General features: G+C 37.5%; 1 protein-coding gene across 2 annotated transcripts in view; it reads right to left on the bottom strand.

Moving 5' to 3' along the window:
* Positions 1-19,187, bottom strand: part of map2k5 (mitogen-activated protein kinase kinase 5) — a 53,584-nt gene extending 34,397 nt beyond the window's left edge. Inside the window, exons 1-9 of one of the 2 annotated variants that reach the window (XM_077564732.1) lie at positions 18,782-19,187; positions 18,647-18,695; positions 18,398-18,465; positions 13,134-13,203; positions 12,198-12,238; positions 10,149-10,216; positions 10,005-10,053; positions 8,760-8,824; positions 485-524 (exon numbers count right to left, since the gene is read on the bottom strand). In XM_077564732.1, the coding sequence (XP_077420858.1) occupies positions 485-524; positions 8,760-8,824; positions 10,005-10,053; positions 10,149-10,216; positions 12,198-12,238; positions 13,134-13,203; positions 18,398-18,465; positions 18,647-18,695; positions 18,782-18,907 (576 nt within the window). In that variant the 5' untranslated portion in view covers positions 18,908-19,187. The remainder of the gene's footprint in view (positions 1-484; positions 525-8,759; positions 8,825-10,004; positions 10,054-10,148; positions 10,217-12,197; positions 12,239-13,133; positions 13,204-18,397; positions 18,466-18,646; positions 18,696-18,781) is intronic. The other variant, XM_077564733.1, reaches the window with a different exon arrangement.
* Positions 19,188-23,404: the final 4,217 nt, after the last annotated feature.

Below are 23,404 nucleotides of genomic sequence, written 5' to 3'. Positions count from 1 at the left end.
TACTTTTATGCAATTGGTGACGTATTATGTTCGATTTTTTAAGATGTGGACTCAGTAGCAACTATTCATTATTCAATGTAGAAAAATAAACCCTTTATTGTGAATCAATTTGAGTGTCATGAGTAGCTTTTGATTGAAAGTAGCAATTATTGTACACTCCATTTTGTACAAGTATGTTCTGATCAGAAACCATTTCCAGATCATGTTTCATTAGATCAATTTAACTGAGTAATAATTAGGGCAGTCAAAATCAATACTGTATTGTGTTGAGGTAAATCAATATTCTTTTTCCTTCATGGGTCCAGTTTGTTGACCTTTTTCTCGATATATAGTCATCATTGAAATGAACATTCTGTAAATTGAAATGCTCAATTACCAAGCAAACTCCTTCAATTTTAAGGTACTTGAAAAAGTCAATACAAAAAATAGTTTCAACCTCAAAGGAAACAAATATATATGGTGGTATGAAGATAGTCAGTCTCACCTTGACAGCTATGACACGCTTGCCGAGTAGATGATACGCTCTAGAAGGACAAAAAATAAATAAATATGGCATAAAAACTACATGTCACATATATGTTTTTTTACTCTTCTTTTATCGCCCAAAATGTTTAATGACGTATACTAAAATCCAAATGAATGCCGCCAAAAACGTTAATTGCCGTTAACTATGGGTTTTTTTTTCACAATGGGCAGTGGAAGTTGTTGCGAAGTGCTGCCTACTCAATGAACTTGGAAATCACAAACACCCACTCACTATGGCCAGCAGATGGCAGCATTGTATCTATTTTTAATGGGATCCCTTTAGTATGGAAGTACATTGAAACATGACCAATCTGATGAAATAGAAGGTTTTCAAATGTGTAACACCCAAATCCCAGTCCCAGTGTCACAAGCATTTTACACAACTCCCATCATCAGTTTCCTGTTGCACAAGCATTTCATGTTTTCATTTTGACAACAGTGTCTTACAACTTTCAAGACGCTTTGCCATTTTGTTGAATGGAAATGCAAAATAATTGTATCCAGCAGAGCTGTGTCAAATGCTTCGAAACACTAAGCCATTTCAACACAATTGCTTCAGATAGATTCGGTGGTTCAGAAAGCGTTGGTTTCGCCATCACTAATGAGACCCAGCGTAAACTACCTACTAGGACGTCATGTTACCCAGCTAACATTAATAGCAACAATCAAGATAAAACGTATTTTTACGAGACGTTGCGTCACAAAGAACTTGCCGAAAATGTGGAAGCACTCACTGAATTAAGTAATGAATGACCAGTGATAATGATATTCTGATGATATACAATATTAAATAAACCAGTTTTGTGGATGATCTTGCCGCTAGAGCTTAAGTCATTTTGACAACAAAGCTAAAAGCTGGCTTTTAACTTGTTCGGTTGCTAGTTTAACAATATGGCTTCATCCTAACCCATTATGACTACAGGCTCTAACATTGGAGCAAACGTAGGAATGCCTTGTTTATCTTGGAGACATTTAGCTGTGGGTCAGGCCGTCCACGCTATAAAATCCAATGAAGACATCGCTGCATTTTGTGGATTCCTCTTTCCTAATTTACTCAATCTACGGGCAAATCGCTCCATTATTTTGCTTGTTGGAGCTCCGCAGATTGTTGGCGCTAGTTTTATTGAAGCTGACAAAAGTTTTGTGCATCGATTTTAAAATGGATTTTAATGGAGCGTCAACGAGCTTGACGGAGCTAAGGCGTTTGGGTGCGTGGTTTGAGGAAGGTTCATGGCAGAAAGTCCTTCGTTTTTAATAACAAGACAAGCAAACCAGCACAGCCTAATCAAATCAAATCAGATCAAATTACTTAATGCCAGACTACAGAGTTGGTTATTATACTGCATATATAGTTTACCAGTCACAATACTTAATAACCGCTCACCACACATTCGTCAAGAGTTAATAGGGTCTGACAGCATGGAGGTAATAAGGGATGATGTAGTTCCAGTTATTGCATGATTGACTTTGGCGAATGTGTATGGTGCAAAGTGTGATAACACTGACCCAGATTCCAGTACCACATTGATTCTTAGCTAGGCATTTATAAACTATCCCAACACCTGAATTTTCATTATTGTTCAACTTGACATTGTGTGTTTATGCAAGTCAATAGATGTCCTTTATTTGATTCATACACTTCAATCAAAGTGGAATAGCCAACTATATAAAACTGACTTCATGAATACACAGACAGTGTTATTTATTTTAGCCCTCAAGAGTGTTTTTGACCTGTAGTGTCATGTTCTCCACGAAAGAGCAATTTTCACAAAAGGCTGATGTCCTCGTTTTCCTGTTGATGTCTCGGTGTTGTTCTAAACAACAATCAATATCAGCTAAGCATGACTGCTGCCTCGTAATTAAAACGAGGATGTTAATTGAGGCTAGATCGCAGGGGTAGAAAAGTTAATGCTGAATGAGCAGGTTGTGGAAGCCTAAAAAGCTATCAAACAAACTACCTGGAGTCCTCCCATTATTCTACCCTGAGTTACCAAACGTGGCTGAACCTCTCTTTATATATTTTGTTATAATTTTACTTGAATGTCTTTGGTAAATTGATTGGTCTCTGTTTCTGAACCGACCTAACCACATTAATACCACTTACACAATAGAATGTAATCATCTCATTACAAAAGCTGTGTGAAATATTCTACATTCACAATGATAATGTTCAGTTTTGATTAACAGTTTACATCGTCAGAAGAGTTTACATTTATCGTAGCCATGGTTATTATTGCAAGGGTAGATTGATTGCAATGGTGTAAAACTATATTGCATCATAAAGAGATCTGATTTGTGACAAAAGTAACTAAGGCTGCGTTCGCACTGCAGCTCAATTCCGAGCCTGATATGCGCAGAGGGTGCTTGGAAGGTAGAAAGGACTACTGTGTCTGTGAATATACAAAGCTGTTTTGAGTAACAATGTTAACTTTTTATTTGTATTTAATTTAATCACACATGAAGCATAAAGTTGACATTTGTGGCGATAGTAGAAATTCAGCCCTGCAGACGGTTCATCACACACGTCAATGAAGCGACGCCATCTTCAATGAAATGAAGATATTGAGGAGTCTACCCTTATTTCCCCAAAATATTTCTACCTCTTCCAACCTCTCTACTCTGCCGTTATGAGATGGGAAAAAAATGAGTTTGACGGGTTTCTGCTCTGATTGTAAACACTGACGCTCGAGGAAGCCGAGGACAGCATCCAAACATGAGCGAGCGTGAAAACAGTCCACCAACCAGGAGCGCGGGCGTTAGCGCAGCTGAATTTGCATAATGTATGCAGTCAAGACACAGGAATCAAACTCCTAACACGTCCACAAAACGAGTCCACCAGCCCACCAATCAGTAGCGCGCGTTGGCACAGCTAAATTTGCAAATGTTAAAAGTCGCTTGCCTCGACGGCTTGGCTCGGCTTAGATCGGATTAAACAAAAAATCTGAATTAGGCATCACGCCCAGCAGTGTGTGAACATAGCCTAAGTGAAGCAAATGAAATATTAAGACACATTAGCTCTGGTTATATTATAGGTATTGATTCATTAATACGTCTTTGACATTGCCAAGCAAAACTGAGCTCTATTATTTTAGTCGTAAAGGCAGACTATTTCAGACAGCACATCAGATTGTTCACTTGTCAGTGCCATTTTGTGAAGTTCAGGTCAATAAATCGACAGCCATAAAATACAAGTTTTTTAGGAGTACTGTACTTTGTTAAGGCTGTTTCAGTGTAATGTTCTCCAGTGGTGGGGCTGTTAGGGACCAAAAAAAGGCAGAATTTAGGTAATTTTATTTTAACATATTTACACACAGTTTTGTGTACACTGTAATGTAGTCTCTAATGTGCAATGTTTTCCACATCCTCAAGCAGTGCACCGTAAATACGTATTTGTGGAAGACGCTAAAGCAATATCATTGACACACTTACATTAACCTTCATTTAATGTTCCTACAATGGAAATTTAGCATATCACTAAACCTTACAACATAATGCTCTCTTGGAGTGCATGCATTACATTTGATCAACTGTCTATCTTTTTAGCGGGCTCAGTCCATTTATTTTTTACCTGCCTGATTATGACTTGAGTACAGATGCTGAGGGTCGGAGCTGGCTAAGTCAAAGACAAGTCAAGTCTATTTATAGAGCACATTTAGGGTGACAGCAGTCGATTAAAGTGCTTTACACGGGATAAAAACAATTGAAGCAAATGTTTAAATACATAAAATGACAGTGATAACTTTAAAACAATAAAATAGGTACAATAAAGTGAAACAAGAACTATAATGCCATGGTTTGCGTGTGCTCTTCCATAAAACGGCAGAGAAAAAAGGTGGGTTTTTAGAGAGGATTTGAAAGCCTCTAGACCGGGAACTCTTTTACAGTATTTCTACAACATGTATCAATCTGGAAGTGTTTAATCGTAACCTTGCCTACAAGATGAATTATCATGAGATTTGTGAGTTCACAAAACCCTGACAATCCATCTTGTACTGAGACCCGTTGATTTTCATCGATAGCAAAATTGTGTTTGGGGGGTGGAATATGCGGCTGTGATGAAAACAAGAAGCACCCAAGCTGTAACAAAAACAAACAAACCTAGCATGGACGCTGCAATAAATTCTGTCCTTGCAGAATTACTCAGTTTCCTTGTTGAATGAAGAACAGCAAGAGGCACTACGTGTATTTTTAGCTGTTAAAGATGTTTGTGCTTTTATTTTTAACCTACAATGAGCAAATTTTCATCTGCTGCCATGATTGGTCAAAACAAAAATTTGGTAGATGTGCACAAGTTGCCGTATTGCACTGAATGTCTCGCTTTTCCCGATCACACTGGAGCAGTCCCAGATTGATATTTTGGACAACTCCTTTGAATGATTCACATTATGAGTCTGGCTTTTGCCAAGTTAATCCGGTTAGTAAGCATAATATAACCTTTTTGCAAGAGTTTACTGAGTTCATTGTTTGTTTATTTGAATGAAGTTAAGGCACACTTTCATTCGCCAGTGCGCTCATGCGTGTGGCATAAGCGTGCACTTCTTCGTCGGTATGACAGCTGCTTCTTAGGCTCAGCAGATGAGCAGTCAGTGAACTAGACTCTCAAGAGCGGTCTTGTATGCTCAAAACACGCTTTTGTGCTCAAAATGGCCTCTTACGTGCATGTAATTGTGGCACAAATCTAAATGTATACAGTCATAACTGCATACAAATTTATAATCTTAGATTAATAATGGTAGAAGGGACAATAGTATTTTAAAAAATGTTATGAGGGGATCTTATAAAGATAAATATACAGTGCAGCTTGGTTAAAGAAGACTGTCCTTGACCAACTCAGGGCTGAACATTCCTGTATGAGTTACCGTGACAAGCCTGTGACAGTGACAGAGACGGGGGACAAGGTTACATAGCAACTCCCCACCATCACTTCCCCCTGATCTGACCCCAGTAAATGTGCCTCATTGCCTAGATCTTATTTACACTCTGGCTCCTCTGTAATAAAAGCACCATCATGCAGTATTCATAGGCCCTCTTGCAATGCGTCTCAAGTTGGGGCTATATGTTAGAAAGACTAGCCTTCTGGGTCAGGGCTAATGCAGTACTTTTACACTGCCACGTGTTTAACGGGCCACCTTCTCTCTACCTGACAGCTATTATGGCTACATCCTAAACACAAACGGGGATGAGTACAACATGCATAAAGAGATACTTTGAGTTCCTTCATGAGACTTTGCGAAGAATAGCCCTAGTCATAAACAAGTTAGGAAATATATATATATATATATATACAGTATATCTATATATGTATTTATTTATTTATTAGGGGTGTGAATTCATAGTGTAATTCATAGGTCACGATTCGATACCGATTAATCCCGATATGAATATAAATTGATTATTGCATTTTTTTTTTTTACTCAAATTTAGAAAATACTAATCAGTAAACTTGTACATGTACACTGTTTGTATGAAAATGTATTTATTTATCTGAAAATTCAGGCTTATAACCGAGCCACTGCATTTAACAAACAGGTTGCAGTCTGTTTCATGTTTGAACAGCACTAAAATAAAATATTATGGTTTAATGTTCCATTAATATAACATTCTTCCATGCTTAATGTGTGAATCGTAACCCTAAGTAAGACGTTTTGTTGAATATTCTCATAAAAAATTGATTTTTTTTAAATTTATTCGGCCGCATATCGAATCGATTCGAGAATTGCGTGCTGTAATATCGCGATATATTGCCGAATCGATTTCTTCTAACAACCCTAATATATATATATATATATATATATATATATATATATACATATATATATATATATATATATTGGCATTTGAGATGACATACATTTTTTTTTTTTAAATGTGAATAGAAGACATTTCAGAAGGAGCTTGTCTCTCTTGAATGTGTGCTCATACACATAAATGAAGGCTGATTGAAAAGTGTTTGTGAGATACCCTTTCACGTACAGCGTCAACAAAAATATTAAACTGTTCAAAAACCAAACAAATCACTGAGATGCAAGGTAAACTATATATATTAACCAAACAGGTTGGGGTCTTAACCATAAAATACAATCAATTAAGTGGCAAAACAAAATCAATAGAGAAAGTGTGGAGGCTTAAAGAGGCTTAAAGGAATGTAGATGTCGCCACTGTCACAGCCAAGCTAATATGCTGGTTTTAATTGCATGTCTGTATTCAAGAGTCGAATAGACAGTCTGTGTGTCCTTATAATTGTATTTATAAGCCATAGTGTCAGTTAAATTGGCGGATGAGATGGACCCCTGAGAGAGTGTGTAATAATAATAGTAAAATAAATTGATAAATAAAGGCCGACACTGATGGATCACCAGGTCAGGCAGGTCATGTGGCTTTAGAGAGTTGAGGTGTTGGTAACATCCAATTGAGTCTAAATGGCTCGGGGTCATAAATGGGTTAAAGGGTTAAAAGGTGGGGAGACTTTATGATTCCTTTACACTTGACAAGCACAACAAAACCTGGACTAGAGCAGTAAGGCTGAAGAGCAAAAATACTAGTATTAGTAATCATTTCCGGAAGTCTAGATTTAATCAGAATTTATCAATAATCCAAATATATTGTGACCATATTTAAACCTTTTTTAATTATTATTCCCATTGAATCATTTATTAATTGTATGGTATATTATTTAAATCTTGACTTTATTTTTGTTTTCTGTATATGAAATGTGTTTTTACAATCTAAAAAAATGCCTGGCTTCTACTATTAAGTACATTTTAGCAAAACAATGCACAGCAGCAAAACAACTTAGTTATGTATTTTTTTCCCTCTTCACCCAAGCGTAACATTTTCAGCACCAAATCATATGGATTTTCTGCTGAGCTAAATTGACTGAGAAGTTGTTGGATTTGCAATATTGGCCTTCGCAAGTGTACTGTATCCATTTGTACCATTAAACATCAACATTCTGTTTGTCCTACAACTATGAGAGATTGGACTTTAATGAAACAATCTCAAAGCGATAAAAGACTCAAATTTGTTCGGAATCGAGACAAGAGAAAATAGGCAGCATTGTGGCCTTGCTCGATTGGAAATTTACTGGCTTTGCTGTGGATGTGAGAGAACACTTGGCCGAGTCAAGGTTAGTTGGAGCAGTAATCAATACTTCAATCTCAATAAAACAGCTCAATGTAGGTGGATTGATGGAAAAATAAAATAAGGAAGGTGGGAGAAAGGACAGAAGAAACATTCCTGTCATAACTTTAGCGCTAAAAAATGCATCCGTCCAGCCTAGGGGTCTGCAACCCACGGCTCCAGAGCTGCATCTGGCTCTTTGGTCCTTCTGCTGCATAGCTCACTGACTTTGGCAAAGAAATAATGAGGGTTTAATTTCAAATTGTTCGCATTTTAGTTTGTTCGTTTCCCAAATGTAATCCTTCAAATACGTAGCTGGGCATTTAGTCTCCATCAGCACCTCTCGCTTGCATGACAATATAGTTTTTTCCGATGGATAAAAATCTGTCCACAACCGCACATTCGCATTGGGTATCAGGCTACTGAGTGCATGTGGTATAATGATGGCGGAACACAGACAGCATTTTTGGTTCGCTGCAGATGGATCATTTATGTTTGGCTTTCATTTAATGAATACGAAGTGGACTCAAATGAACACTGACTATTTTATTTGAAAGTACTGATTTTTTTTTTCCAGGGTTCAGAATGTTTAGGTTACAAACAGAAATTAAAATTGCACGTTCTATGTAACAGCTCATCGATTTAATAAATCACTTTTAATACCAAAAAGGTTTTGTGGCTCCTAGTGATTTTTTTCTTCTTCTGTTAGACAGTCCAAATGCCTCTTTGAGTGTTTAATTTAAGGTCATCGACCCCTGGTCTATCCAGTGATGACAGATAATGGTTGTGAAATATGGACCAATTAGACAAGTGCTGTCAAGCTCATAGCCTCAATTGGCTTCATATTTGTAAACTCTGCAACAAAATAAATAAATGACAACATGAAGCAGCTTGATAGAAGCTGAAAAAATGGGTGGCCGACCACAGGCAAAAAAAAAGCCAGCTTCTTCACTGTGGTCAGCCGGAACTAAACAGCATGTGGAAAACAACTCCCACCAACCCCAATCCCACAATCTCAGAGCATCAGCAAGTATCTTTTCAGACTCAATACCCAATATTGTGCTTCCGCCTTGTATTATCAACGCCTCTCATTGTGTTAGCCAGGAAACACTTACTTGAAGACCGTGCCTCCATTTCCTTGTCCAAGTTGCTCTTGGTATTGAATATCATGGGCATTTATCTGAAAAGTAACAAGAACAAGATATACCACAATACAGTAGGCACTGATTCCAGAGTGCACAGGAAGAGGCAAAATGACTTTAACAGAATAAATAACTGTTTACTAATATATTATTACAAATGAATGTTTATGTTCTTACTCTTTTAACACACAATTGTCAACAAAATAGAGACAATGGTTTAATGGGTTTACTTTTAAGCCCGTCATCAACCTTGATTCCAAAATATAATTTGTTCCAGGCCCGAAGCAAAGTTATGCTCACCTTGATTGGTTTTAGTTTAAAAGTAATATAGGAAAAAATTAACCCATTATTGCAACGTTGTTTTCTTTAGCACATGACCACGTGGGGTTGAAATGAAGAGTGGGTGCTTCCTGCCGAGCCAACGCAGAGGGCTCGGTGATGTGGACAAAATTGCTTATCTTGATATTCATGCCAGATATGTCGTTAACAATACAATAGTGGTATTAGTACAGGCTCAATGAAAAAAGAGACTTTTTTTCTTTTCTTTTTTTGGGCAAAAGCAAAATATCAACTCAAAAGGATGTGAAAAGTGCCGTTAAACAACAAATTACTGACAGTCATCAACATGAACAATGTCAGCAACAACAACAAAAAAAAAGAATTAACATTGCGCTGAAGCTCTAATAAATTATTTTATGCTGCAACAGAAGTGTTTGTAGTGTGTGCGTGTTTGTGTTAACTGCAACTATGTTGGTATCAGAAGAATGAATTCTGAAGTCTACACAATCATTTTGTCTGTCAATTTCCAGAAAAATGCATCCTAACTATGGAATTGGGAGAAGATTCATAATGCACACTGCCAACACAACAAAGGATTTCATCAGGTCTTAGATTGGCCAACATCACTCACCGGATCCTAACCTAATAGAGCATGAAAAGTAGCCTGAATGGAGAAAACCCCAGAAACAAAACAAGAACTGAAAGAGGCTGCAGTAAAGGCCTGGAAAAGGATTTCAAATGAAGAATGCAAGAGCCTGGTGAAGTCAGTGGGCCACAGGCTTGATGCAGTTATTGCAAGTGAGAGATATGTCACCAAATATTAAATGTTCTTTTCACTTTTCATTAATTTAATAATGTCCATTAAAATCTTGTGCTTACTTGAAAAGTGGATGAAAGCAAGAAGAATTGCAGGTAATTCACTTATATCAAGACACTTACCTGACCAGTTGTCAAGATCCTCTTCAGCTCAGCAGATGATTTCTTCAAGCTGAATCACATAAAACATTTGTGTTGCCGTTAGTACTGCATCTTTCAGCTTTAGTCTGTCTTTCGGCAAAACTTTGTTTTTGTTTTTGCTCTTACCTGTTGTTGGCTATTGGGTCTGTAACGCCATGTGTGCAGTCATTGGCTGGGCTAGGTCTTGTATTAACCTAACAATTTACAAAGGAACAGATGCAATTGGAAAAGCATGAGTCCATACAGTTAAGATAAAACTTGGCCAAATTGAGAGTGAAGTGAGTTTACATATTTTAAGATGGAAATGATACAATAAAGTGGCAAAAAAAATGGCAGTCAAGAAAAATATTTTGTTAAACATGGACACACATTCATTTTCTGAACAGCTTAACATCACTTTTGCTTAATATTATTTGCAATTGTCCATGTCTGATATTTTCTTGTTCTCTTGATACAGGCATTTCCAAAGTTTTGAAGTTATAGTTGTTTGGAAAACTCTATGCCTCCATAGGGGTCTCCAACCTTTTTAAAACTCAAAGCTAACTCATGGGTACTGATTAATGTGAAGGGTTACCAGTTTCATACACACTTCTGAAATAACAAATTTGCTCAAATTAACTCACATTATTATTAATATTCAATTTATAAGAATACAGTTAGCATATTAATGTTTAGAATTTATTTTTTATAAAGGTCTGCCAGTGTTAATATTTTCAAATAGTCACATTTACAACAGTCCTACAAAATTGCACTGTCTATCCTATGGGCACCATGTTGGTGACCCTGGTCTAGATTATAAATTACCATGATTTTTCAGTTAGTTTTTTGTCAAAATGGTCAGATAAGATCAGGGATCATAAAATTCCTATAAAATGTTATATTTTAAACATCGAGCAGCACAGTGCGGTAAGTTAGCATTTATGCTTCAAAGTCAAGTTTGAATCTTGCAGATTCTTGCCATCCCTTTTTTATAAATATATACTAATGGTCTGTCCAAACGTGGGTGATTCCGCCCGACCGTCAGCAATGTTCTCCTTGTGATTGTTTCCTTCCACATTCTAAAACCATGTATGGTAGATTAACTAAAGACTCTTATTTGTCCATAGGCTTGAATGTGAGTGTGCATGTTGCTTGTTTGTCTATATGTCCCCTGCTATTGACAGTTGACCAGTCCAAGGATATACTCTGCCTCAGCTGGGGTCCAACTGGCCTGTGACCCAATGAGGACAAAGTGGTACGATAATTGAAGGATGGATCTCTAACATAAATTATTACAGTCTTTTATCACTGTTTATATTATTTTCAGCTAAAAAATACCCATCCAAGACACAAAATGAACTTTCACTCAAAGCTCATTCAGTGTTTGAATAATTATGCATTTAAGTACATACAGTAAAAATCTTCCTAACATCAAATACCAAGACAAAAGAATGAAGAACAATAACGTTGGGACATTAAAAATGCCATGCTTCACTAGCGGCATTGTTCTTCACATCTTTTCAGGCGTATCCCTGTTTACTCCAAAGACATGAAAGAATAGACAAGAGACTACTAGGGGAATACTGAAAATGACTCTTTTAATTGAGGTCAAAAGGCAGGTGTGTTGGGTCCACTAAAGCGAAGAAATTTTCTCTTTAATTAGTGCCCAGGAAGACCTAATTTAAACAGCACACACGACTCTACTCAGTCAATTACTTTTATATTAAAATGAGAGAAAAGAGGTGAAAGATTACCAAAGGTTTTGGGGAATACATCATTCTGTCATAACAGACGCTTGACCTTTGTAGCTCAGTAGTTGGGAGTCAAAACACCACAGAGAATTCAATACATAAAAGCTGTAGTATTTGAGAATAATATTAGGAATTATTATTTCAAAAAAGATGTCTATAATATTGATTATTTTGATTGTGCCGCCGATCAACCAGTTGCAACATGAAACCCAAGACGACATGTTTGAAGGGGTAGTGAAGGTCTTGTGCACAGAAACAGAAACATCCCACCACAGTCATATCAAGGCCCCTCCATACAAAAAAATAGACATTGAGTGAGACAGAAGGAGAACCTTGACTGCAATTGATATTTCAATAAGTGGAGCACAATGTTACCAATCCATTCACTTCAAGACCTCCTCCTCATTCTGTGTAAGGCAGCTGAAACAATTATTGAGATAGGTACCTTCAGGCCATGTATGTTCCGGATCCCCGGAGTCTTGCCGGCTGAAACAGTAATTGACTAGATTGAAGAACACATCACTGGGCCATTTACAAATGCATCAGTTCATTTTTATAAAGAGGGAAAAAAATTGAAATGAAATGAGGGTTGTTTTGAAATGAGCTAAAGAAAAGAAAGTGATAGAGCCACTGGCCTCTTGTGACTGCTGTCGGTTTGTAGGAAAGAATTGACATTGATGGGCATTGAAATGAACAATATAGGAGTGAGAAAAATATTTAGATCAAAGCACTGAGAGACACAATACAAATCTTTGTCGCTAAGCCCTCGGGGCTTGCTTGGATGTGTGCGCAAACGACGTGTAGATAGCTTGGAAAGGCATTCATACTGTAAACATGATGGAAAATATGGGGAGACTTTGTCTGAACCAAATTTGAATTTAAGTGTTTTACAGTAATACCCCACTTCATCACTGTTGACCAATCGCGGTCCAGCTATAATAATAATAATAATCTGTTAAACATACGGTTTTAGCAAATTTTTACCCTATGGAGAAAATCTGCAGGTTATAGCGACCATTTTTTTCACGAGAATGACACACTCTGCAGCTAGATGGAGGAGTCAAGCGGCTTTTACCTGCATGCAGCGCGCGCTCCCCAATATTGCCACAGGCACACATATAGTCCCTAGAAGTGTGTTTCGAATACATTTACAATGTGTTTATGTAATGAGCACCTGAATTTAAGTATTGTGCAGAAGCTTTATTGTTACTTCCAGCCACTTCCATCACCTCCTTAGTTTTGATCACTGTTCATGAGATTCACCTAATTTAAGGTACAGTCCAATAAGCAGTCAAAGCAATATTAGAAAGTGTCCTACAGCTAACACATTAATCATAAATACCTAATACTGTATATTTCACAAATTTATATTCATGATTACCTCGTGGAAATATCTGAAGAGGCTCAGGAAGCTGTCCATTCATGCGTTGTTCATTCATTGTACTGCAATACTAAAATAGAGAAGGAAAAAAAAAATCACTGTTACGAGCTTCATCTTTCACAAACACGATCTGTCTGTCAGTCTGCTAGAGTGGCATAAAACCCAATTACAACAACATAAAAATGGGTAATATTCACTTTAGTGGATTCAAAATATAGAAAAATGCTCAATCGCCATCCAATGAGTTTCCAAAATGTGAGCATGCTGTGTTGAAATCTGTTGCCGATGAGGACTGATGCCCTGTGGACTTGTTGTGAAGGAGTGTAGTATTAGCCTTTTCTCCTCCAGGTCAACAGCTCACCAAACACTCATATCCTACAGGACTAACACGTGTAGACACACACGGGAGCCTCTCAGACACTTGCCAAGCCAATGCAATAATTGATGTTTCAGTTAACCAAACCATCTGTTAAAGTGAGGGTGTAGGTTTTTGTGAGTCTGTCTGCGTGTGCGTGTGTGTCTCCGTTCTAGAGGAGGCTTCAAATCAACAACAATTAACACTGTGACCTTGCTGCAGTTACAGTTGCAAAAAAAAAATACAAATAGGGGTAGGTTTTATGTACATGTGTTAATTGTATCTTTTCATTTACACTCCGGCACGAACCATCAAGTCATTACACAGATATGTAAATGCGTTCTCTCATTGCCGGGGAGGGACAGAGGGATGGAGGACGATGGGCCCAGCTTGGATGGAAATGGATCAGAGTGGCTACCCAAGTGGCACAGCTGTTATTAAAAGGCCTATTTATCACTGTCACATCCCTCCTCGCTTCTAGCTCTACGCTGATGCCCTCCAGCATTCTCACTCGTCCACTTCTGAACAATGGGCCTAATACCAAAAACATGTTGTACGTGTTGGGAGGGTGGGCTTCACGTACCTTTAATTTTCCGCTCAGCTGGCTTATTGATTAAGGCGGCAATTACCGCCAAATCTGCGGAAGGTGTGTTATTAAAAGACATTCTCCATTGTTGGCCAATAACTAAACTGTGTCCAATCCCAAATACAATCGCTCAGCCTAAAGGGACAAGAGCAGGGAGAGGGTCTCATCATCATTAGCAGGCTGAGGGGCGATGGGAGCACGAATGGTGGAATTAGAGCCATTACCTCCAGGGGGAGCTGATTGAGGAACAGATGAGGTCACATGTTTTTTTAGCACCTGACAGAGGCCAGTCTTTAACTTTGAACAGGGGCATCTGTCTTTCAAGGTGTCCAATAATGATTAGGGATGCCTGCAAGTCTAGTGGGTCTCACAGGAGCATGTAGCAATCAGTGTTTTCACTGATGGGGATGGTTTTCACAATAAATGTCCTCTGCAGACTGATGTTAATTAACTGCTGAATTTGAGCATTAATTTTGTTCGGCAATGAGGGGAATTTATTTAATTTTTTTCAGGGAAAAAGTAAATTAATAATAATAATAATAATACGTAATATAGGGCCAACAAAGACAAAATACTATTATAATTATGCTTATAACAAACTGATTAATTATTGAACTTTCTGTCTAGGCATAAAAACAGCTGACTGCAGTAAGACAAAATTCAATTAATATTTTCGAAATTCCCAAAATAAACCGCAAACAATTACTCCATGGCAAATCTCTAAAATTCAAGGGCAAATTATTGCGGAAAAACATTACACTTGAATAAGACATGATGATAGGAATTCATGTAGTGTACATTTGACTTTCCAGGTGGTCAGCAGCTTTTTACAAACATGGTTGTCCCGATGGGACAAGAAAACCATTACAGAGCTACTGTATTTATTTGTTAAATACTTATTCCGCAAATGACTTGAATGTTGTGGACAAAACAATGCTGAGATAGAGAATGTGAGCAGTGTATAACATTACACACTTTGGAATGAGATATTATAAATCTTGTAACTTTTGTCAGCAGTTATGTCAATAAACAGCAGTGAGCCTGTTCAATTGTAATTGTTGCCGTTACCCATGTCCATGATGCGGTATGCTTTGTTCCCTCACTATAATTTACTCAACTTATTTCAAGAATATGAGAAGATGGAAGCTTTCCTGTTGTTGAACATTACTAACAGTGTTCACCTTGTTATAAAGACTTTTTATTTGTATTAAATGAAGATGTTTCTTAATGAAACATTTTGACAGTGACAGTGGTCAAGTCAGTCACCTGATCTCAAGAAAATACACCACGCTTTTTAGTTAAAAAGGCAAAAAACAATTAGGTTAACAATAAAATATGAGTATGAATGTGGATGAAATAAGATTTTTTTTTTTTTTAAATCGCTAACCTAATGGTGATTATTTACGAATGCCAAACTTGAAAGCACCTTCAATTTTTAATTTAAAAAAATAAAATCAGTATGTTCAAGTTAACAATAATATGCATTTGAACACTTGAGAGAACATGAGCATGAGAACTGCTTTTCAACTCAGTTCAACTGAACTTTATTTATAGAGAAGAGAAGTTTAAAAAAAACACACAGCTGAAACAAAGTGCTGAACATAAATAAAAAAACTGAACATAAAACATACTTCCATTTTTTTCGGTACTGTTTATCCTCACTAATAAAACAACTCATCATCAATCATAAAATAATTAAAAACATCAGAAAATAAAGTTCAAAACAATAAAAACAAATGCAAGGGCGCACACAGTCGCATCCTTAGTTGAAAGGCAAGGGTTTGAGTTGAGTTTAACAAATGGACAGTGAGAGGTGCATGATAGTAGTGAGTCTGACCTTACTCGCAAAACCTACCATATTACATTTTGACTTATTTCACATAATCAGCCTGCTACAACCCCACACTATGCTAAAAAGCAACCTGAAGACATTGCAGGATAGACATGGACTAGAAAACCAGAAATTGTGCCTGTGGGTCCTACAGAATTCTGAGCTGATGGGGGGTAAAAGACATCTACAGATGAACGCAGACTTGGAGCAGCCTGAGGGGCCTGCTTCTTAATGAGGCAAATCTTTAAGTACTGAATAATAAATAATCAAAAATCGACAGCCATTTATCCATCGGTGTGTCCTCCTTTTAGAGGGACCCATCACACATCATTACACTTACTGTCTGTGTCATCATGAACACTAAATATTGTGTCTGTGCATGCGCGTGTGTGTCTGTGTTACTGGATCAGAGCATACAGAAGTTGATAAGACACTGTAAATGACCAAAGAAATATTGTACTGTACACTAACTTCACACACCTCTACCATGCTACCATGTTGACGGTTAACACTTTGTGTTCCTGTGCTTTGTGCTTATGTGAACAGAAAACTTTGACTGATAGCCACAGTCAAATAACAATGGCTTACTTACAGCAGGATGGTGTTTGGCTAAAACAATAAATGTGGGGAGGACAAAGTGTCATTTCACGGTTTACTGGTGCCAATTTTGAATCAAGGAGAGAACACTTACCGAACCAATTGGCAACCAAAAATCTAATCAAATCAAGACAGAATGGTTGCCAAGAAACAGAGTGTGGCTTTCACAAACCAGTATACCCGATTTTACTACTACCAAATACCCATGTAGCTGTTATATATCGTTTTTGTAGTACATTTATTTATTTACTAGAGCTGTCAATGTTTAATTTTTTTAATTAGATTAATTACATTTTAGAATTTTGAATAATCAGGATTAATCGCTTAATAAAAAAAGGCTTTTTTAATCAACATTTTTCGACGCCAAATTTGAAGAGCAACGTTTATGCGTTAATTCTTTTGACATCTAATGTTATGAAGAAGTCTTCAACATTTTTTGATCCACTGCACACGCTCATCCTCATCTTTTTCTAATCAGTTAATTTCTTGCATAATTTAAAATGGAAAAAAATGACCCCAATATTTTGACATGAACACATTTTCTAAATATAATACGCAAACATTTATTAAATGCTTTTAATGATGTTTATTGCTCAAACACAACCTGTGCTACTTTAAACGTAGCCATCCGCTGTCACGCCAAAGGATAATCTATGGTCAAAATTAATAATGATTAATGTAATATTTTTTTGTGATTCATTAATCAGTTAATGCTTTAACTTTGACAGCCCTATTATTTACACTCTTATTTAGAAACTCATGCTTTAATTTTGACACAAACACCATAGAACAAGAAGTTTTGGGACTTGTGTGACAATGACACAAGCATATAGCTGATGCACAATTACCTTTTTTTTTTTTTTTTTAATGTGTGGCACTGCACCATTTTACACGGGTCTGCGAAAATAGCAAAACTTCATCTAGCAAGCCCATGCGCAGAATTAGACCACACATTATATCAGACTTGCACTCGCCACAAAAACAGAGCCCTATGTCTCTGGAAATTGTCTGTGCAAATAATTCAGTGATTGCCTTTCACTGGGTTTGTTTTCATACAGACAACACTGTGAAAATGATTCCACTCGTTGTCTGCTTCATAGCAGGAATTAAGGTTGCTTGCCACTGTTTTGAAACAGTCATAAGTCGTAAATGTTTCTAACTTGGCAATACTGGTTGTGCTTTTGTCTTCTCCTCTGTTTGCACTTAGCGAGGACGAACTGTGAACTACAGAAGAAACTTAAAAAATAATAATAATAATAATCCCCCCTTACCCTCCCAAAAAAATAAAAATAAATCGACCCTAGCAAGAAACACAAATGATGCTCAGCCCTAGATAAACTCACACAATGAAGCAAGTATCAACACTTATGCTGACATCCTCTTAAGAGACGCACAATTGTGTATGTAAACACATTACATCACCTGGTAATCAGTGTACAATGTCACATAGCAGCTTGCTACCAGATAACAAACTTTACAATTTTTTTCTAGCAAGTTACCAAATGGTAGAACTGGATACACAAGACGACAACAACATAGTTCCCACTGTTGCTCAACTGAGTCAGTTTCACATGCTGGTGATTCTGCTCAACTAAATAATCATCAATATGGGTTACATGATAGCAATAATGCACATTTGGATTTGCGTTGACATGGGCTATTAGTACATTATACAGTTGTACAGTGTGCCCTTGTCATGTGACACCGCAGCATGTTTTACTTCCTGTTATCTGTTTGAACAATCTAACTGCAGTTCTATTTTGAGTACCGACTAAAAAAGATCCACAATACACTATGTTTTTGCATAATTAGAGGGAAGAAAAAAAAATATACAGATGACGCCTCATTATTTCGTGCCACAATGAGAAACAAAATTAATTCATTTTTATACTTACATATGACAACATGGCTTTGAGCTCTTCGTCACTTCTCACAGTGATTCTGTCACCAACCTCATCTTCATCTAAATGAGATATTCAGGGAGTTTCAAAGTTTGACATTTTATTTCAAATTCCAGTTGTACTATAATGCAACGAGTGGCACCTAATTCAACACAAAGTGATCCCAGCATAAAACTAAATTTGTTTTGGAAGGGGGCGGGGACATGAGCGAAAACTCTGTGGTAAAGTTTCAAATATACTTACATTCAAATGCAGTGACAGTGGCTTCTGGCATAACATCCCTGATAGCGACCTATAAATAGAATAGATAACGTAATAAAACTAATCAAATCAATGGGAAAAAATTGAGTTTTAGCAACAGTAAGTAGCATTACTTACGAGCAAGTCACTGAAGTTTAGCAGTGATGGACAGTCAACGGAAGAATCCATGTCCCCTAACGGAGTTTTTATTCGGATTACGATTCCCTCAGCGTCCATTATGAAGATGCTACTAAAGTAGATCATTAATAGAAAGACGAGAAAATGTGCTTCATAACATCTGTCCAAGCTAACGAGCTAATTTCCTGTGGTGGTATGCTAACACAGGCTAGCATCCTGTTCAGTCCATACACTTGTATTACGTGATGCGCACACTTAACGGACGGTTACAGTAACCGTGTGAGAGTCAAAATCACGTCATAATTGTATGACAAGCCGAGCAAACGCAGAAAACTGTACTGATAAAGTTTTAGCGTGTTACATTGTGGACGTTTAGCCATGAATGTGCGTAAAAGGAAATGACAAGTGCTCCAATAGTAGCACAGAGTCGACATCCGTTCAGTTCGTTTCAAATTAAAAGTTATAGACCCGAATCAAATGCTTCATGTCCATAAACAATTACTTCGAGTGTGTAATTTACTCTCAATCATCTGACTCGTTATGGTTCATTGTCACAGTTTGACAATTTGAACTGCAGTTTAGTAGCAATGAGTAAAAACTAAAAACAGTAAATTAGTATACTTGGTGGTGTACATGTGTGGTGATGGATTGATGGATGGATGGATGGATGGACGGACGGACGGATGGATGGATGGATGGATAATATTGTAATAGGAAGCATAGTGGTTATTGTGCCTCACATTTCTGATGTTCAAATCTCCGCTTCAGCCTTCCTGTGTGAAGTTTGCATGTTCTCCCCATGGTACTGCGGTTTTCTTCCATGTTTCAAAAACAAGCATGTTAATTTAAAATGAGAGTTTCTGTGGGTCTTTAAAACGTATTAACCGCATGTTGTCTAATCCAAAAATCTAAAATCAAGACCTAAATTGGCATTAAAATGCCTGAAAACCAGTCTGTCAAAAGTCTACAAAAAATGTTAGCACATTGTAAGTAGGGCTTTATGATTGTAAATAGTCATATAACATAAATGAATGTTCTTAACAACAAATATTTTGTTGTGACTCACGCAATAACGACATTTTTTCTTAAGCATGGCTGGACTGACAACTAAAAAATCGTCCCAGATATTTTGGGCTTAGTTGCTGTGAAAGTAGGAACGGGAGTGGCGCGGCCCAAATGGATCAATAGGCCGCCCCCAGAGGGAAGAGGTTGAGCAGTTACACTTTATTTATTTTTTTAATTGATACAACATAATGATTTGTTGAAAATTATTTGATAGACCCAAGTTACGGCTCATTGGCCAATTTGAGAAACCGTGGTTTCACTAGCTTACTTGCAGCTGACGTTAGCTAATCCTGTTGGGACTTTGGAACCAGAAGGTGTCAGGTTCAACACCCTGCATGCCGTAGACAAAGAAAAAGCAACATGACCCGGGCACGGTTGTTGGGATTGGTTGCTGGATAGATGTCAGTTTGCTTTCTGAGTGCTGCCATGGTGCCCTTGAGCAAGGCTTGTAACCCTGCTCAGGGAGCATCACTGTTTACTTGGCAGTCCTCCATTAGTGCATTAGTACAGTATTATGCTTGTTGGTCCAACTCCTAGCGACCCTAAATAGAATAAGTGGTTATAGAAACAGAATAAAAGTTTTTGATACAACTCCTAAATTGTACATATTTAATACTTGAATCTTTTGATATGAGATGTATAATATTGCACTGACCCATTCTGGACTAACATTAATGTCACTTGCCTGTGGCAACTTTCAGGGCGAAGGTCCATTGATCTCCATCTAATGCCAAAATTATTGCATGTCTAATTGTGGCATGAGTAAGACAAGGTAGGCCATCAAGTCTGCTGATTAGTGCCTCCACAAGCAGTAGCCTCTGATGAACAGCAAAGGATCTATTTGGCCCATTCGTCAAACATGCTCTCTCCGGGCTTGACGTTAGGTCCTTCTGCTTTTAAGGGCAAGCAGGATGAAGCTCAGTCAGCAATCTCCATTATCAGAAATCAAACTCCTGACTTGGCTTGGATGAGAAAGTGGACGAGAAGGCCAGCATTCACTGTCTGGTAATTAAAAGTCATTATATCAGACCTCCTCTCTTGGCTGTTACCTCTTTTCTCTGTATTGACAAGCTGCTTAGCACAAACAGAGCCCAGTTTGACTCTAAATATATGAGGCACACTTTATTTAACTCGAATTCTGTGGAGGAAACACGACAAGAAGGAAACGAGAAGTATTGTGTGCGATGCTTGTTTTTAATTGCGTGCACTTCCTTTTCTTGTTGATGTGATAATTATTTCATTAGTCATGTACATTTGTTGGATTGTTTTGTTCATCGATTGACGCGCAAGTCAGCTCTGTCTTCTGTCTTCTTTCACTGTAATGCTGATCTAGGAGATCTTGAAACACTATTCATCTTCTGCTTTTAAGCACTGATTGCTCTTCCAGTTATTGACAGCTACATCAATCGGCTGTGTCCCTCAACATAAATATTAATTATTCAAAGTCAACATGCACATGCCTGCTTGCAGTTTACTTACCTCAGTAGCAGCAACGGTGAGGAAGTGAATTCCACAAAAGTAACTCTCTCGTCCAAACTCTGTGGCGCAGATGTGAACCCTCCTAAAATGGAGATGTGTCTCCTCAGCCTTGAAGCCTGAAGCCTGTTGTTTATTGACGTTGTTTGAGCAGCCACTCAGATCGATACCATCTCCCTCAAATGGGCCTTCAACACGAACACTCCAAATTGAGGTCAGGGTATGTAGAGGGTTATGGCACGCCGTCAGCTATGAATCGCCACGGTGGCTGCCATCATTTGTTACACCTTCCTGTAAAGTTCATCTCAAAGTTGACATGTGATGAACAGTGGTGGTTTCAATGATTTGAAGGCGCTGTGCAAAGACCTTTTTCAGGCGCTTCTCCTTTTCACTTAATGTAATCAAAGTCACAAAATGCATTACAGTTTTTCTTCAGTCGTTTTGGTCCACTTTTCAGATGAGAATAAACATTTGCAAAATAATAAATGCATTTCTCAAAACAATTTGTACAAAGGGTAAAATAACATGCTTCGCCTGCAAAAGCTATTTTCTTTCTCAAAATCCTTAGTACCAAGTTTATTTTAGTTAACCACAACCAAATTAATAATACTAAAATTCCAAAAACATTTTCGTTAGCAAAATAAAAACAAAAATGCTTGGAAAAAAAAAAGAAAACTAACTGAAACGACATTTTACATTTACAAAACTAACTACAACTAACTTAACTATAATTATAGTGAAAATGTCCTTAGTTTTCATAGTTGGTAATTAATTAAATTCATGAATCTTTGGGGTTGATTTTAAATGTAATTTAAAGCAACACTAAGGAACTTTCAGTTTACGTTGATTATGGCGGCACCATATGGACAAAGGCTGTATTGTTATGTCTGAAGGAAGACCACATTTCCCATGAGGACAAGCGCATTGTGTCATTTTTTTAGCTCACGCCAGCGAGTGAAAGCCGGGCCAGTGTTGATCCTTGATTGTCCTTTTATGCGTGTAGCTTATCTTTTTTCTTTTTTTATCTCCTCAGAAAAAACTTTTACGTTGTTTTGCAGCTTCTGCCAGGAAAACATTAATCATGCATCGACATTCAAATTGACTTCCGTCCTTGTAACGAATGGGGAAAGGGGGGGGGGGGGGGATCACGCATGCCATAAAGCATTCAGCACATTTGTAGTTTTTTTGTGTGGCAGTGTTCCTACCACCCTCCTCAAAGTTATTTATGTGCCAGTAAAAATGATGCAGGCGCCCTCAGGCCATGGCAAAGGTACCATTCAACTAGTTTTAAGTCGATGTTTCATCAGAATAGATGTAAAAATAGTTTATTAAGATTGAAAAGTTCCTTATTGCTACTTTAAGTATATTTATTTCAACATGAATCGGAATGAGGATGTTTAGAAGTGTGTCGCACAGAAGTGACGTCATCTAACAGCTGCCAATAGAAGAGTACCTTCAGATGACGTTGCTTTTAGGTGACAATTGTGCATGCTTGACTTTTGGCTCCTATGGCTCGGCTCACCTGCTGTTTCATTTAATTCAGTACTCTTTAGGGATGTTCTGATGTAAACTGCCACTTAAAGTGGAAGTCAACCTTAAAAATTTCTTGACAATCACATGTTATATGTGACCTCACTAGTCTAAACATGACATTCCGATTCATATTACATTTGTGAAATAAGTGTTATGGAGCAAAATCCAGCCATTTTCATCCATCTCAGGGGGCGGCCATTTTGCCACTTGCTGTCGACTGAAGATGACATCAATGTTGCTCAGGTCTCAGGTAACAACCAATTACAGCTTAGCTTCAGAAAACAGGTGAGCTCTAATTGGTCGTTGCCTGATCCCTGAGCAACAATGATGTAATCGTCAGTCGAAAGCAAGTGGCAAAATGGCTGCCCCCTGAGATGTATAAAAACGGATGGATTTTGCTGCATAACTATTTGCAATATTAACTAGAATACCATATTTAGACCAGGTAAAGGAGAAGTCTTTATTAAGTAAATTGAAAGTTAACAAAACAAAAAAGAATGGCGGTATATTCTCACAAACTTTTTGATGCCCTTTTTGAGGTCAAAAACA

This window comes from Vanacampus margaritifer, chromosome 4 (assembly GCF_051991255.1).
Source record: "Vanacampus margaritifer isolate UIUO_Vmar chromosome 4, RoL_Vmar_1.0, whole genome shotgun sequence".
Lineage (NCBI taxonomy): Eukaryota > Metazoa > Chordata > Actinopteri > Syngnathiformes > Syngnathidae > Vanacampus > Vanacampus margaritifer.
Note: the sequence above shows the minus strand (reverse complement) of the source record. Positions and strands in the feature narration are given on the sequence as shown.